Raw genomic sequence first — 17,897 nt, 5'->3', positions numbered from 1 at the left:
GGGGAGGAATGTGTGACTCAGTAGCCAGTTCTCAGGTCCAGTGTTAGTGATCCTCAAACATATGCCAAATTCCAGGAAGGGGGATGGATGTTCTACTCCCAGAAGCTCGTTTACTGCCTGGCAGCTGAACATCATGATCTGGGAATATTCTCTGTATTTTGGTCAATCAGGTGGTCTAAACCTTACCGGCTCCTGAAAACATTTGGGTAATTAGAGTGGTCACGGATGACTTAACTGGAATCTGCCCTCTCATGTGGGCACCTCACCCTCCCTGCCACTATTTCGCTGCTCCCTTTTCTCCTCTCTCAGCCTCCAAAGGACATGACAGTTTGCCCAAGATCTGACCTGGGTCTTGGCTGATGCGATCTCTCGAGCAGAGCCAGCGCATCTGGGGCTGGTGCGTCATGGCTCTGATAGGTTTACTCACAGAGTCCCAGGGAAAGGCCTGCGGGAGGCAGAGACTCGCTACGGGAGAAAAGTGAGTGTCTGATGAACTGCCTTGCCTAATTACCTAAATTTTGTTATGGAGGAATGAAAAGTGCAACTTCAGAAGCCTTTGAAGCTTTATCTCAGGCACCCAGCTTGCGGTGGTGAAAGCATTTTGTTTGGCCGTAGGGGAGTGGTGAGCAAGGCTTATATTAGAGCAGAAGTATGTTAATGCCAGCCTCGTGTTCTGGTGGGGGAAGGTGGTTTACAGCCTAAGAGTCACAGGGCCTGTTTGGCAGGCTGTGGTCCAAGTGTATTTGTCAGTCCTGGGGAATAAACACACAAGTATTAATTCATCTCTTCTCCCTGGAACATCTTTGCTTCTGCTTGCTGTGTTCTCTGAGAAATCCCCTCTAGATGGTAAATTTAATTCAGTATTAAGAGATAACACTGTTAGACCGGGCGCAGTGGCCCACACCTGTAATCCCAGCACTTTGGGAGGCCGACGTAGGTGGATCACCTGAGGTAAGGAGTTCGAGACCAGCCTGACCAGTGTGATGAAACCACGTGTCTACTAAAAATACAAAATTAGCTGGGCGTGGTGGTACATGCCTGTAATCCCAGCTACTTGGGAGGCTGAGGCAGGAGAATCACTTGAAGCCGGGAGGCAGGGATTGCAGTGAGCCAAGATCGTGCCTGGATAATGAGAGTGAAACTCTGTCTCAAACAAACAAAAGAAAAGAAAAGAAAAAGATAACACTGTTTCTTGGTGGCCCTTTAAAAAGAAAGGAAAAAAAACACTTCCTCACTTAATCTCCCATATGTACTATGGAAATGTACGAAAAGCACATTTACTTAAAAGCTTGACTTATGGCACATGCTAGAGAGATTCCGGAAAGTGAGGAAATGGAATTGGAGTCTGTGAAAATACATGCTTAAAAAAAAAAAATGCCTGCCAAGATTCGGGAGTGGGAAAACAGTTTACTAGAGTGTTCGTGTTGATTGTTTATAAGTAACTCACTTATCACTAACGGGAATATATTAAAATTGGTTAGGAAGGAAACTGGAATTGAAGTTTCTAGGTAGGAATTGAAGAATAAGGAGGATTATGATTTTGTGCAAAAGAAAAGATAATTTAATAGTGCTGAAGAAGTAGAAGGATTTCAGAGATGAGCAGTGGGAGTTATTTGAGGGTCCTGATTCAGAGGAAAGACGCCCAGTAAAACATGGTGTCCCACAGGGGAATGGCCTGCCCGGGATCGGGCCAAGCACCCAACACAGGCTCCCTCTTGGAGTCGAAGGGAATGAAGAGAAAGTCAGCCGTATTTTATAGCTCCAGAGGGGATTTTAAAAGCATAGTAAAAATGCATGGAGGTGAAATTAAGACATACATCAGTAGACAGAGCAATCAAATTCTATAGTTTCTTAGTCTTTGCACGTTTTCTTACCCTTTTCCCCCGTTTCGTGTTTTTATAAAAGTATTTTCCAGGTTTGTAATTTTAATCTGAATCTCCATACTTCATCTGAACAAAATTCCCATAAATCATCCTTCTTGTAAACCTCATTTTTAAAATTCTAATAATAGTGACAATAAAGTTGATAAAGGTTTTCTTATTTATTTATTTTTAGGCTTTCCGTTTGAAAAGCTGTCACATGAAAATCTTCTCTAGACAGTCTGTGTGGGGGATGGTGTAGATACATGTGAACTTTTGCCAAGGGTTTGTGGATACAGATTCCTTCGGGGTCATGGGTGAGCCATAGAGGGGCGAACTTCAGACTGAATGTTAAATTTTTCTCTTCTGAGGTAACCCCTAAGCCGTATTTGTCATTAGGACCCTCTTACTGTCCAGTTTTCCTCCTGCCCTGAGATGATTCCCTGACTCCTGGATTCTTCATCTCCTGCTTGCTAGAACCCCAGCCCATCCTGGCAGTGAGCAGAGGGCCTCATCTAGCAAATCAAACATGCCCACTAAGGCGTATCTTCTGCAGTCAGCCCTTAATGTCACTGGGTTATCTTCCTGGTTGCACACAGTTTGACAGCACAATCGTCACTTGGTATGCGTTGGGGATTGGTTCTAACAACCCCGAATATACCAAAATCTGTGGACGCCCAAGACCTTTATTTAAAATGGTGTAGTATTTGCATATAAACTGTGTATATCCTCTCATATACTTAGTCATTTCTAGTGATACCTGTAATAACTAACGCGTTGTAAATGCTATGTAAATAGTTGTTATACTGTATTGTTTTTATTTGTATTTTAAAATTGTTGTATTGTTATTTTTTATTAATTATCTTTCAAATATTTTTGATCTGTGATTGGTTGAAGCCATGAACGCAGAACCCACAGATATGGAGGACTGACTGTATCTTACACACAGAACCACCCTAGGCTCCAAACGCTCCAAGTTACCCAGAGAGAAGTGCCTTTGTCTGTTCTGTCAGATCTGGGCAGCAAATGATTCTAAAGGGACTAAGAGAAAATATTGCAGTGTTGGTAGCAGACATTAACTGAGCTCTTAGTGCCAGGCCTAGCACTAAGCACTTCATCAGTTTTTTTTTCCCCCTCATTTTATCATCGCATTAATGCTGCACAGTTGGACCTGTTCCTGTCTCCTCTTTTATTTTTTGAGATGGGGTCTTGCTCTGTCGCCCAGACTGCAGTGCAGTGCCACCATCTCGGCTCACCGCAACCTCTGCCTCCCAGGTTCAAGCAATTCTCCTGCCTCAGCCTCCCCAGTAGCTGGGATTACAGGCGCGTACCACCACGCCCGGCTAACTTTTCTATCTTTAGTAGAGACAGAGTTTCCCCATGTTGGTCAGGCTGGTCTCGAACTCCTGACCTCAGAAGATCTGCCCGCCTTGGCTTCCCAAAGTGCTGGGATTACAGGTGTGAGCCGCTGTGCCCGGCCCCTGTCTTGTTTTAAACAGATGAGGAGACCCAGGTCTAGAAAGGTTAAGAGATTTCCCAAAGCTCACACAGTGAGTGAGTGCTGAAACTGGGACGGGGACCCTGACAATCTGACTGCACAGTCCCATGTTGTTGCAGTTGGTCAGGTTGTAGCCTGCCTGATGCGGGGCTTCATGTTGTGAATGATGAGCACAGGAAGGGCAGCAACGGGATTGACTGCTGCCCACATCGAAGGATGCAGAGGTGCCACAAAACCTAGCCTGGTAGCAGAAGGAAGGGCTGAAAGCGGTGATCTTGTAACTTTTCACTCATTTTAGAAGACAGCATATTTCAAGCATATGCCCTTCATTTTCTTTTCCCTTGTTCATGCCTCAGCTCAGATCCTTATTATTCTAAAAAATATTTTTGTTAAATAAAGTACTTCTTCTAGAACATAAAAGAATTACATATACATGGTCATAAAATCCAAATGGTCTAGAAAGTTCTGAAATAAAATGTATTTTCTACCCCCTCTCTCAACTCCTAATCTCTCTCCCCAAAGGCGATCACTGCTAAGTCTCTTATATATCCTTCCAGAAACTTTTAAGTGCCCTTGTTCTCACACCTCGCTGTGGGACAGCTGCCTTCCCCACATCCTATTCTGTGAGCCTCGCTGATGAGAGTGGTGATTTTCAGGGAGGAGGCACAGAAGCCCAGCCATGCCTCTGCCTCTGCTGGGTGTTAACGTCATCCAGGACTGCGGTCCCCAGCAATTGCTTAATCAGTTCTCACTCCTCTGTTGATTGCAGCTCCCTACACACCCCATAGTGGAATCCTGGAAACAGGTATCCAGTGATGAGGGGCTACGCTGCAGGCCGTGCAGAGAGTGTTCTGGCTGCACAACCTGCCAGACCCTGGCCATTTGCGGAAATTGTCCCATTGCTAGGCCTCTTTTTTTTTTTTTTTTTTGAGACGGAGTCTTGCTCTGTTGCCCAGGCAGGAGTGCTGTGGTGCAATCTCAGCTCACTGCAACCTCTGCCTCCTGGGTTCAAGCGATTCTCCTGCCTCAGCCTCCGGAGTAACTGGGATTACAGGCACCTACCACCACAACCGACTCATTTTTTTATTTTTAGTAGAGATAGGGTTTCACCATGTTGGCCAGGCTGGTCTCAAACTCCTGACCTCAAGTGATCTGCCCGCTTCAGCCTCCCAAAGTGCTGAGATTACGGCATGAGCCACTGCGCCTGGCGGGCCGGTTCTTACTAGTTTGGCTGGAGCTTCTTGCCCATGATATCCTCAAGCATAAGGTCCCTCTGCAATGAGTGGTGATTTTTGCCTGTTCATGGGGAAGAACTTTCAGAAGACCTTCTTAGTTTTGAAAACACCTGCATACTTAAGCATCCACAGCACATGGCCCTGATGCAGAATGAATTAGGAGGACAGAAAGATTTGGGGAAGCATCACTGGCCGTTAAACCCGCTCCTAAATCTTTCTGAGCTCTGTAGATGGAGCTTGAGATGTTCCTGTGGACCAATGCAAACTGGAAGTCTTGATGTTCTCTGAAAGTTCCTGGCTTCTGATGTGTCTTGCAGACGAGGTCAGCTCACTACAGTGAGGTTGGATACCACATGGCGGGGACTTTAAAGTTGTCTGTTTCACCCAGGGTGGGGTTCATGCCTAGTCTGTGACCTCAGTGGGGAGCAGGATGGATTCCACAGGAGCACCCACATTTACCTTCTCGTCTTTTCCCGCTTGCTTCTGCCATTTGCTTGTGCAACCCAGACACTTGGGTGTGAGGGTCTCAGCTCCACAATTAATGATTCTTTAGTTCCCTCTTTTAAAACATTTTTACCATACAATGAATAAATGTTGCTCATACTATCTGCATAATGAAGTTTAGGAATAACTGCCCCCTGCCAAAAGATTGAATGGAAGGCTCAGGAAGTGCTCATGTACATTTTAAAAGATAATAGGAATTCTATGTGAAAAATGGCCCACTTCTTTATTTTAATACTGAAAACAACTTCCTAATCCTAAAATGATTTTCTTCCCCTAATCTATTCTTGGGCATCTTCTTGAATTTCTAGCCTGCTTTGAGGGAAGTCTGGGTTTACAAAGGCGAGATTCAAAGCTTTTCGAACAGGACAGGTCCTCTGGTTCTCTGTGAGAAGAGCCCAGGACCCACCCTGTGAAAGTTCATCTCACTAAATTTGTTCTTCTGGACTGGGTCTTTGCCAGTGTGATTGAAGGTGTTTGTAAGCACATCCAGGAATACTATCCACCCGGGCAGTCACACAGGAGACAGAGCCCAGGGTGGGCTAGTTGGCTGCTTAGAGATGGATCGTGGTTAACTTCACATTCTTGTTCTCTTGGGCCAAAGTCTTGTTCATGGTTTAGAATAAGACAGTGTTCAAGCAGCCTGTGGTCAGACTAAGATTGCGTAGTCATCCTCAGAAGTGGCCTTCCAGTGTGCGCTGCGTGAGTCTTTTTTTTCCATAGAAACCAGCCAAAGGACAATGATATATTTAAGAAATAATCATTTTATCAGACACACTGAAATGGATCAGGATAAACAAGAAAGTAACCCGGTGGAGCCCTGTGTACTGCCAGGTGGGAGAGGAGTTCTCTTGTGTGGTTATGGGAAAAGGTGTATTTTATTTCCATTGATGCTTCATCCCACGTGTTTAGTGCGCTGGTTTCTGAAACCGAAGACGAGAGGCAGCCCATTTCCACTGAACAGCCTGGCCATCATTAAGTTTCCAGAAGGACTGGGGAGAAACAAAGAATGGCCCCCAATGCTGGGGTCTTGGGTTATTTTGAGTTAAAGGGACTTGGAGCTACTGAATGTCTTCCACATTCAAGTCCTAGAACTCTTTCCTTGAGATATTCCACTTTACATTTCCAAAGACAGAGGAAATATGGAAGAGCCAATTTCCTTAAAGTTTTCATAGAATTTCATAAGCACAGCATTGATCCGTGATCTGGGTGGTCTGAGAGGAGATCCATTATCCAGGGCTCCAGTACAGGTGCAGGTACAACCGTAAAGGCACTAATGAAGCCAGAGAGGACTGTCTGCATGTCCTCAAGTGACTCTCTGGAGGAATTAGGACAGAAAGAAAACTTACATTGTGATCAGATGCTATAGGAAAATTTCATAGAAAAACCTGAACATAGGAACATACAATTTGGATGGAATCTAGTACTGCGTGGACTAGAGGGCAGAGGAGTTGGATTCCAGTGGTTTTCTAATTTGGTTTCTTACTTCTGCCAGCCCTCAACCCATTCCTTTCTAAGATTCGATACTCTGGCTGGGCTCTGGCTGACTTCCAGCCTTCTCAGGTGGAGCCAGGATTACATCTGTGTCTTTGCATTTTGTATCCAGGTTTCGGCTGAGTCCAGCTCCTCCATGAACTCCAATACCCCGCTGGTGAGGATAACAACACGCCTCTCTTCAACGGCAGACACCCCCATGCTGGCAGGGGTCTCCGAGTATGAACTTCCAGAGGACCCAAAATGGGAGTTTCCAAGAGATAAGTGAGTACTTCTCTTGGCCATGTCCCAGGATGGAGACTCAGCTATAAATGGGGATATTGGATTAACATTTTCTTTTTATGACCCTTAGCCACAAAGGTCTTGCTGTGATGATGTCAGCAGGAGTAAGATTGTGTTTCTAAATAACCAACTCCTGGAAAAGAAAAGAATGGATTTAAAAAAAAAATAGCTCCTTGAAAGCAGAGGTACTTGCCCCTGGCTGGTCCCCAAAGAAGATGACATCTGGTTATCATTTTTCAAGTGTCTGGGCAATTCAGACTCCGTCAAATGGAATAAAAGTAGAATTATCCAATTTATAAAACAGATCTGACATTCCAGCTTTTGGTTACTAGAACAAGACTGTTCTCTGTTCACTTCTGTGGAGAAATTAGATGCAGAATATAAATGGCCTTAAGGACCTCTACCCAGTGTTGCCGTTCTCATTGGTTGTTAATGTCATATTGGGCTGAAAAGCTTCAAATATGGTACCTGACATCTAATTTCTGTGGTCCATAATATTTTCCTTGTTGGATGATACAGAGGTGTGCCAATCAGATGTTTAGTCAAAATGTGGCCACCTGGGTGGTGTTGGGGCTATGTATCTCTTGGTCTCGCTTGAACTCCATGTACTGGAGCTCTGTTGGGCTGCATTTGAATCCTGGCTTTGCCAGACAGTGGCTGGGCAACCTCGGGTGAGGCATCTGATTCTATGAAATTCATTCTCATAAAATGAGGGTGGTAGTTCAGACCTCCCAGGACTGAGCAGAGTTCTTGGCTTGTGCGAGTTTTCCTTTCATTTCCCTTCACGTGGTGGCAACCTGGGAGCTCTAAACCGCAAACCTCAGCAGGATCATTGTGTGGGGCATGGAGTCAGTGGGCAGAATTTGAGCTACTAGCCCTCATCCTCTAAGCAGGCACCGACCCTCAGATCGTCCTTCTGAAAGGAAGAGCAGTGGTCATTGGAGGGCTGTCCACTCACTTCTGGGGTACTTTTTGTAGTCACAGCTTGAGAGTATGGGAAGGTGGAAATGCTGACTACTTCTGCATCACAACACTGGAATAAGCTCTTGACTTGCTTATAAGCAGCTACCCTGGTTTGCCTTGACATCTTCAGTAGCTCCTGAGATTATATACACTTCTCATGTATACATATACACATTTGGAAATGCAAAGATAAGCTTTTCCAGAGACTGATCTGATGAGCTCTATTTGGAAGGGAGAGGTAGCTTATGTGGCTGGCACTTCTGATTTTGATTCACGTGATGTCACATCAGTTTTGTTTCCCAACTGCCAATTTAGAGATGTGTACCGTTAGCTAGGACTGAATAATTGTATAGATATTATTTGGTTAGAGTGTTAATGGAAGTAATTTCCAGTTACTTTCCAATTAATGGAAGTAATTTCCAGTGAGTGAAAAGACCACTCACTCATTCACTTATTCATTCACTCAAGGCATGTTAATTGGACATTTACTGGTGGGGCACCCGAGAAAACACAAAGAATGGTTTCTTTACCTGTAGAATGTGGAGAAATGGATGTTTCTTGTGAACTCCGCCAGCCCTAGTCTGTGTGTGATTATATACACAGATAGGTTCATGTGCACATTCCTGTATATATGACTGAACTGGGGAGTTGTGATCACATTTTAAGAAATTGCAGCTTTCGGGTTTAGTCCATAGTTTTTGCCACCTGTGACACCAGTCAACAGTGGAAGTCTGTATGTGCCCAACTGTTACCTCCCACCCGGGGTACCCTGAGTGTGGAAAATCTGAGTGCTAAACATTTCAAAACAGTGTTTAGCGCAAACGTAGGTGGAACAGATTTCCAATGAATGAAGACTATTTAGAAGCAGTTTATTAGATCGGAGGCAGAAGTTATACAAAGAAAGGATTGTTATGCTTGTAGTAGCAAGGCAGTGGGACATAAATTAGCCATTTTTCCAATGCAAATATTTATTTTCTGCCAAGATGTTAAATTTAATTTTAGTTCTGGGTAGAAACAAAATGACCTCAGCATAGCACACGCTGCCCTCAGTCTTTATGTTGAACTTCTGCAGACTATTGTGTACTTACCGTAAATACTGTTTACTAATGGCAGCTCCATGCTTTGCTGTGTTATGCTTAAGTTAGAAAGGGCCATATTCATAAGTATTCCAAAGACTTTTGCATTTTGTTGGTTTCTGGAATGCACAAGGACAATATATGGCTATTCATCCGATGTGCATAGACCTTGTAATCTTAGAAATTTAATTTGTGGTGTTCACTTTGGATTTTCTTCATTGTTAATTTTATGTAGTCATAAGGACTTTTAAACTTATGTCAAAAAAAAGTCCCCAATTTTTTAGAATTTTCTTTTGAGTAAAAAATTAGAGATTCATTGAAATGCTTTTAAGAGGCATATCCTGTAACTTGGCAAGGAATGTGACCATAAAATCCATTGGTATTTGAATAATAATTTTAAAGTCACCATTTTACAGGGACAAAAAAATAAGAACAGTCTTAACATTTTTTCTTTGAGCCATTCTAAATTACAAATATTTAATTGGCTCAAGATCAAAAGCTCTTCTCTGGCACTTAGGAAAGCTGACCACCGCACTAGCAAGGATACCTTCCCTAAAGAAAATAAACCGAGAATACCAATGTGAAATTTAATAGCTGTTCCACCAGTAATTGACATTCTCTAAAACGTCACTAGGAAAATACTCGGGCACGTGTGTACCCTAAGTCTCATTAGTTCCATATGATAAGCGCTCCATGCTTTAGCAAGCCGCTGAAAGATTTTTATACTTAGTTCTGGAATTTCCCTCACTACACCCCATCACCAGATGCTATGTGCTAATCCCCTATTTACACATTTAGGCTGACACTGGGCAAGCCCCTGGGAGAAGGTTGCTTTGGGCAAGTGGTCATGGCGGAAGCAGTGGGAATTGACAAAGACAAGCCCAAGGAGGCGGTCACCGTGGCCGTGAAGATGTTGAAAGGTGAGCGGGGAGGCGGCAGGCTCGGGGAGGGGCTGGGTGGAGAGTCTTATCAAGAAAGTTCCTTTTGTGGCATGTGAACTCTATCATGGCACGGGGTCAGAGAGCACATAGTTGACCTAGGGGTTGAGAAGTTTTCAGTATAAATCAGCATCTCGGACAGACTATTTATCTTGAGCTGTGTGTACTTATAAAGAAAAGCCAGTTTTGTTAGAAAGTGGTAGCCTCCTACATAGAGTTATTCTTTGACTCCTTCTTCGTGAACACGATTCTTCATTCTCTCTGTATTTTTATGTGCTTAGAGATTATCAACTCACATATAATTGGATTTATTAGCTAGGAGTTGGTGTGTTGGATTTGGGACTTAAACCTTAACTTTACAAGTACAAGGAAATTTGTGTTTTTGGAGGGAACAAAGAGACGTAAGGGAGCAGAAAGCCTTCTCTTTTGCGTGAGGAACGAAGCAGAAATGACACTGGTCTGGGAGAGTCACTTAGCTGAGAAGGAGCGAATAGGATCAGGGCTGGTGCAGAGCCTCCTGGAACACGTAAACAATTACCTTGAGATGTAAATGTCGTGTTGTGTTTGTGGGACTGTGAACACTTCTATGTTAACCTTCCAACCCTGCTTCATGCCCATGTCCAAAGAACTTAAAGAACTTTTAACCATTAACTTGTTTGTCCTGCAGTATTCTTTTATGAGAAGAGTTATAGGGAACGGTCATGTTATAAATCCTCTTGTAGGGATCTCGGAAAGAAGATCCCACGCCGAGTGTTTCCCACGTTTCCAGGCAGAGGGGCCCGTCCTTGGGATATGGTGCCGGGCATGTCGCAGGTGCTCTGAAGTTAGGCTTTGTCTTTCTTTTGTGGGTTCTCATGGGATGGTCATCACGTCCCTCCCAAGGGGAAGTAGCAGGCTGCACTTTGTCAAAAAGATGTGCGTTTTGTTTTTTGGGTTTTTTAAAAGGCTGTTTATCTGAATGACTCCCAAGGAAAACTAGAGTGCTTTGAGATGTTCCCCACCTTGGAGCCTGATGCCGGGGAGGAACACTGTGCTTTCTTGCCCCAGGTGTCATGGCACCACTGACGGAGGCAGCCCCTGGCTGCGTACCAGGGCCAGGTGTGGGAAGGACCCAGGCTTCTCATCTCTTTTGGCGGAACTTCTGGTTTTGCTAATGGAGCTCAGAGTTACATGGGATATTGCAAAAAGGGAGGTCTGGGAGTTCTCTTTCTCTTGTGCTGCCCAGGCTGGCAGTCTTCCCTTTAAGGACACAGAAGGGTATTAGTCCCCAAGCCATTGTGGCGTGTCCTTTCTTACAGCCCACAGCTGTGTCTCCCTCTCTCCTCGTGGCCCGTGGCTCCCTCCTTCACATACATCAGTGTAAATTTTGCACACACAGTCACTTGTATTGATCTTCCTTTTGTGAAGCTAAAAAACTGTTTGCAACATGGTTCTTATCCATGCCCATATTTCATTTTTTTTTTTTTTTTAAGGAAACCCAGATTTTTCCATACTGAATTAGCTTGAGGTGGAGGGCACATGGGAAAGTCTTGCCACTTAGGAGAATCTAAGAGAAGCTAACTGCGAGCCCGCGTATGTGGGACCTATGCTATTCTTGCTTGAAATTACAGAGTGGAAGTTTATATAACTTTTCTTAGGATGGGAACTACAGTGCCCTCTGAGAAGCCACTAGAAGTCACAGCCCTTTACCTGCTCAGAATGCACATGCATGCACATTTATGGCCCTGTTTATGGGGAACCCTCTGAACCCATCTCGGAATGCTCTAAGGGCCTCGAGGGGCTGGGTTAGGAATGCTTGGTCGGGCACAAGTCTGTAGTGATTTGAAATGGCCCTACCCTTGGTCTCTTCACTGGTTTCAGGCACTGTGAAGTTGGGTGTGGTTTTCTGAGACGCCTTAGATATGGCAGAGGATGAGGCTATCTCATGGTCTAGGCAAGAATTGGCATTAGTGTCAGAAGCCCCTGCTCTCGTCCTGACTCTTGGCCCCATTGGCCCCCCAGTGAGCTCTTTGACACAGAGTGAGGCAGTTCCCTGTGTAGGCCTTTGTCCCTTCCTCGATAAAATGAGGGAGATGATTTGGAAAATCTTTTCTGATTCTGAAATTCAATTTCATGCTGTTTCAACTAAGTCTTTGGCAACTAACAGTAGCTGCCCATGAGTTAGAGGAAATGAACTGATTTGTGAATATGCCTACTGTTCATAGATGATGCCACAGAGAAAGACCTTTCTGATCTGGTGTCAGAGATGGAGATGATGAAGATGATTGGGAAACACAAGAATATCATAAATCTTCTTGGAGCCTGCACACAGGATGGTGAGTAGGACGAAAAACTGCATTTGCCCAAATACTCTGCAGTTTGATTGAATCATTTTAGAAACGGTTGGGCTTCTAGATCCTGCTCCCAGAGCACCCCGTGTGCATGTTTAAAGTTCTTTTTAAAATCCCCATTGGAAGATGTTCCTAGCCATGAACACAAAGAAGGGTCTGTGCCCGTACCTGGGGGCCAGTAGAAAGGAGGGTGCAGGGTGACTTTGGATTTGAGGGCCTAGAGGGCCGTGCTGTTTCTAGGTCATAACCTGGAGGGGGTTTTGGAAAAGGCATCCTCCTTATGTTTTTGTTTTGTAAGTGCTAAGAGAGATTTCTCAGAATAAGATCCTATGTTTTGGTTGAGAAGTTCTTCCCTTAAAACAGGGATTGAGGAATCCACATCTTGCTGTGGGTCACAGATGGCTGAGCTCCCAAGAATAGCTTAAAAGAGGAGAAAGCAGTATGAAGGAATACGTTATTTTCCCTGGGGGAGAGAGACCCTGGCTTCTTCTATTGAATGTTTACTGGCACTTTGAAATCAATTTGCTAAGTAATTAGTAAACTTGAAAACGCCTATCTTTGACTTAGCAATTTCTCTTGTAGGTCTGTACAGGAATTGGCGAACTTTTTCTGTAAAGGGAGGTTGTAGATATTTTAGACTTTTGTGGGCCGTATGGTCTTTGTCGCAACTTCTCGTGTCTGCCATAGTAGTGAGAAAGCGGTGCTAGAAGTACAGAAATGAATGGACCTGGCTGCATGCCAATAAAATTTAATTACCCAAACAGGCGGTAGGCAGGATTTGGCTTGCAGGCTGTAGTCTGCCAACCCCGAGTCTATACCATGGAGAAATTATTGCACACGTGTGTAAGGGAACATGTACGAAGATGTTCATTGCCTACTGTTTGTTATGGCTGAAACCTGGAAGCAAATGCCCATGCATATAAGGGAATGGATAAATAAAGTGTGGTGTGTTTATATGATACAGTATATGCAGCTGTGAAAAGGAATGATCTAGTTTTATTTTTATAAGCCCAACAGATTCCAAAAGGATAATATGTGGGGAAAAATGTTGCAAAGCTCTAAGAGCTTTATTATTCATTTATGTGATTAAAAATAATATATTACTTATTGAATAGTTAAAACGAACCAAAAGGATAGAATGGAGGGATCCATTGCTTTCCAAGAGGGCAGAGGTGACAGCATGAGAGTGACAGGGAAGAGCACGTCAACTGTGTCTCTGTTTCATTTCCTATAGCCTTTTGAGGCTATCATGACCAAGGGCTGATTTATCATTTTGGAGAGATTATAATGATATTTTTATGTGTGCTTTTCTGTATGTTAAAACTTTTTCTTTTTTCTTCTTCCCTTTTTTTTTTTTTTTTTTTTGAGACAAGGTCTCGCTGTGTCGCCCAGGCTGGAGTGCAGTGGCATGATCTCGGCTCACTACAGCCTCCACCTCCTGGGTTTAAGCGATTCTCCTGCCTCAGCCTCTCGAGTAGCTGGGACTATAGGTGTGTGTCACCGCGCCCAGCTAATTTTTGTATTTTTAGTAGAGACAGGGTTTCGCCATGCTGGCCAGGCTGATCTTGAACTCCTGGCCTCAGGTGATCCACCTGCCTCGGCCTCTGTAAGGGCTGAGATTACAGATATGAGCCACCACGCCTGGCCTCTGTATGTTAAACTTTAAAAAAAAAAAAAAAAAAAGCATGAGTTGTAATAACTAAAAATGTTTTGCTGAATTGCCCAAGGGCAGACCCTGGATTCTCTCTTTAGGGAGCTTCTCTTCTTCGTCAACAGGGCCTCTCTATGTCATAGTTGAGTATGCCTCTAAAGGCAACCTCCGAGAATACCTCCGAGCCCGGAGGCCACCCGGGATGGAGTACTCCTATGACATTAACCGTGTTCCTGAGGAGCAGATGACCTTCAAGGACTTGGTGTCATGCACCTACCAGCTGGCCAGAGGCATGGAATACTTGGCTTCCCAAAAAGTGAGTCTTTCACATTCTACTTGGTTGGGTGGAATCCAACTAAAAATGTCTTTAAAGAAAACAGGCAATTTGGACATGCTCATTTGCTAGATCAAGCCGTTGCATGTCTTGTACAACCTGGAAAATATTTATTGCGTTATTCACATTTGAGTTTAATGAACTCTTTAAAACCAAAGCAGCCTCATAAACCTATAGCATCGCTGCAGAGATGAGCAGAAAAGATACCTCTTCTTTGAGGCAGGACCATGTCTGATTTCCCTCGGAATTCAGCTCTCCAGGTGGGAAATGGATGGTTTTAAAGGCCCCCTTTAATTCGGATGATTTTCTTTCTTTTTTTTTTTTTTTTTTTTTTTTTTTTTTAGCTTCATTTATTTTGTGGTTACTGAGTTTTTGAACATAGACTTTAGGTGTTTAGTGTTTTGGGTTTGATATGGCATTAAATATTCTAAGAGTAAAGGTCAAACAAAGGGGTATTTTAGTAACCTTGCGTCCTGGAGCTCTGCGTTTATTTTGTCTCGTTTGGCGGGTGACCCTCTGTGGTTAGAAGTTGGCCAGGTCCCCTGAGGTGGACTGCCTGCATTCCAGGCATGCCACTTACCATGGAACTTGAAACATTTCAGTTATTCTGAAAGTAGTTAGACAGGTGCCCAGATGTCCTCGGAGGCATTTTGGATGACCCAAAACTCCCTTGTCAGCCCCACACATAGGGAAGCGGAGGGGCGGAGCTGCCTCCTGTGCAGAGGTGGGCCCTGCTCCTACCTGCAGTGCAGTTTATTGCAGTGCCAGGAATTCCTTGGGTCCCCAAAGAGGTGAGATCCTCTGGTGGGCGTGGACCCTCTGTCACTGGGGGTCTGGGTTGCCTGAAGGGTCACAAACTCAAGTCTCCATGGGGCCATGCCAGTCACACCACCAAGGCCTGCGGATCACTCAGAGTGCAGAGAGATTCGAGGGATGGCTGCACCTCAGCTCTACTCTCTGGCCACATAGGAACATGGCCCAGAGCTACCCCATGTTCTGGATGGTTTTTTCTTTCTTTCTTTCAAACAGGCTGGAGTGCAGTGGCATAATCACAGCTCACTGCAGCCTTGACCTCCTGGGTTCAGGTGAGCCTCCCACCTCAACCTCCTGAGTAGCTGGGAGTGCAGGGATGTGCCACCATGCCTGGCTAAGTTTTGTGTTTTTTGTTTTTTGGGTTTTTTTTTTGGTAGAGATGGGGTTTTGCCTTTTTTCTTTTTAATTTAAGAAAAACTTTAAAAACATTTTTAAGAGAGTTTAGAGTTTAAGACTTTTTCAGATGTTTTTTGTATAAAAATCTCCCAATATATAGGTTTTAGGAAACTAATTAAACACAGGTTTGACTTCTGTGATTGCGTTTGTGTACACGTGCGTGTGCGTGCATGTATGTAGGGGAGTTTGCCAATCAAAAAGTATTTGGCATCCAGAGACAATGAGACAGATCCAGAACATGGGACATTTGACAAGATATCACTTCAAAATGTCAGTGTCTCGAAAGATAAAAACTGCTGGGGAGACAGTTCCGGATTAAAGGGGGCCGATGAGACAATTCGTAAGTGTAAAAGTGGGATCCTGGACTGGATCCTGTGAGTCGGGGAGGGTGGCCAGTTCTTAGAAAGGACATTTGTGAGTGTCCTTTGAATATGGACTGTATAACATTACTGGTTATATTTGTTATCAGTGTTGAATTTCGGGGGGATGACAGTGGTATCTGTTGTAGGAGAAATACACTGAAGAATTGAGATTTGTGAAGTATCAGTGATGCCTGCAACTCAGTTTTAAGTGGTCCAGCCATAACATATAATCAATCCATTCACTATCCCAAGTGTGTATGTGTGTGGGGGCAGGTGGGGCAGGACGTGGAGACAGCAAGTGATTGAGTAGGTGTAACAAGCAAAGCCAGCAGCGGTGGGTACTCACTGTGCCATCCCTCCTTTTCTGCAGCTGTGAACTCTTCCTAAATAAGCCTGGGGAGGGTAGCCCATCTGTAGGCTGCCTATTTTGATATTCTGGTCTTGATCACTCCCTGCCCTACCTGTGTGGGAGATAGGGGAAGCAGTTTTGCACCCAGCAGGGCGGTGCTACTAGGAGAAATGTGGTAGGAGGGCTGGCCCGGTCATTTTATTAAATCCTTCAACATCTACTCCTAGAGCATCCCCGATGTCTCATGCCCTTGGTCAGGCTCTCCAGCGAAGTGGCCAGAAGAGACATAGTCCTTGACCTCCTGGGGCAGGAACCATGGGTGACAGTAAGAGAAATTCACCGTAAATGTGGGAATGAAAATAAGGTTGTAAAAAAATATTGAAAAATATGCCATGGAGGAAACAGTGGGATAAGGCCTTACTCATGCCAGGACACTGCACTTTGCTGTCACTGCCATGGAAGCCTCTGAGGGGGAGGAAGAGGATCAGTTTGTGCTTCAAAGGTGACTCTCACTGCTGCTTGTGTGGTGAATGAGAAGGCTGAGCCCCTGTCAAAGGTGATGATAGTTTGGGCTAGCGTCTGTTGGGTCCGAAGACACTGAGAGAAGCTGGTGGGCTGATGTTGGACATATTTTGCTCTTGGGATAGTGAATGGATTGATTAGATAGGAGGGAGAGAAAGAGAGGTCAAGGATGACTTCTGGATTTCCAGCTTGAAAAACCAGATGGTGGTGTAGCTTTCAAGTCTGGGAGGACTTGGGAATCAGGGTTGGGGCAAGGAGCATAGATTTGGGTGGAAAATCAGAGCTCGTCTTGAGTGTATCTGAGTCATCCAAGGGGAGATTATGAAGAAGCTGCAGGCAGCAGCTCAGCTCTGAGGGTGGGCTAACAGCTGGGAGGCAGCAAAGGGAGCTGTGAGTTCAAGCCATGGGCGTGGACAAACTCATCTGCGGAGAAGCTTGGAGGAGGAGAACAGAACCCTGAAGTCAGGTCCTGAGAAAATACTCAAATCTAGAGATTGACACCAGAAACAGCAGCGGAGACCGAGGAGGCACAGCCTGAGCAGTAGGAAAATCAGGACACGGAGCGCAGAGGCCCCACACGGGAGCTTCAGGAAGGAGGGGGCAGGCAGTAGAGCCTCGGCGCTCAAACTGGTGAGAAGCACGGGTGTTCGGTCCTGGTCCTAGAGGCAGTGGTGGTACCCCTGCCCACCCTAGCCCTGAGGACTCGGAGCTCCTTCCTGTTTTGGAGCTGGCAGAGAGAAAACTAAGAGACGAACTTTGCTAAGCAGGGCAAATGAATCCATTTAATCGTGGAAGAACGGAAGTACCCATATTAAAGTGTTGTGATAATAGTAACTATCGTTATTATTAATTACTGACCACTCTGGGAAAAGCTAACCATCTTCCAGGCACCGTGGCAGAGCATTTGACATAAAGCATCTTATGTAGCCCTCAGAACAACCCAGAAATAGGCAGGATTTGGATCCCCATTGTATGGGGGAGGACGATGAGGAAGCAGCGTGAACGGTTTAAGACCAGATGTGTCAGGAGGACTCAGATGTCCTCACTTCTGAGAAGGGGACTTGTAGGTTCGAAGAATGGAGTGGCAGGTCCCAGACCTAGGTCTCCTGGTCCCCCACTCAGCTGTCTCCTGCTCTCATGAGGCCCCTAACTCTAAACTGAGGCAGGACCAATGAGATTCCGCCTGTGTGGGGCGGGGTTGGGGTGGGAGGGGTTGTTAGTGCCCCAGTGTGGCCTCATTGTCTCTACATTGAATAACAGCCCAAGGTAAAAGGGATATTGTATGGGCCTTTAA

The 17,897-nt window shown here is 44.9% G+C and overlaps 1 protein-coding gene across 9 annotated transcripts in view; it reads left to right on the top strand.

Moving 5' to 3' along the window:
- Positions 1-17,897, top strand: part of FGFR2 (fibroblast growth factor receptor 2) — a 119,485-nt gene that overhangs the window by 87,106 nt on the left and 14,482 nt on the right. For 5 of the 9 annotated variants that reach the window (NM_001131221.2, XM_054521367.2, XM_024252941.3 and 2 more), the window contains 4 exon segments: positions 6,700-6,851; positions 9,707-9,828; positions 12,051-12,161; positions 13,953-14,143. In NM_001131221.2, coding sequence (NP_001124693.2) covers positions 6,700-6,851; positions 9,707-9,828; positions 12,051-12,161; positions 13,953-14,143 — 576 coding nt within the window. 9 annotated transcript variants of the gene reach the window in all.

Source organism: Pongo abelii, chromosome 8, assembly GCF_028885655.2.
Source record: "Pongo abelii isolate AG06213 chromosome 8, NHGRI_mPonAbe1-v2.0_pri, whole genome shotgun sequence".
Classification (NCBI taxonomy): domain Eukaryota; kingdom Metazoa; phylum Chordata; class Mammalia; order Primates; family Hominidae; genus Pongo; species Pongo abelii.
This window is presented reverse-complemented; position numbering and strand designations above follow the sequence as displayed.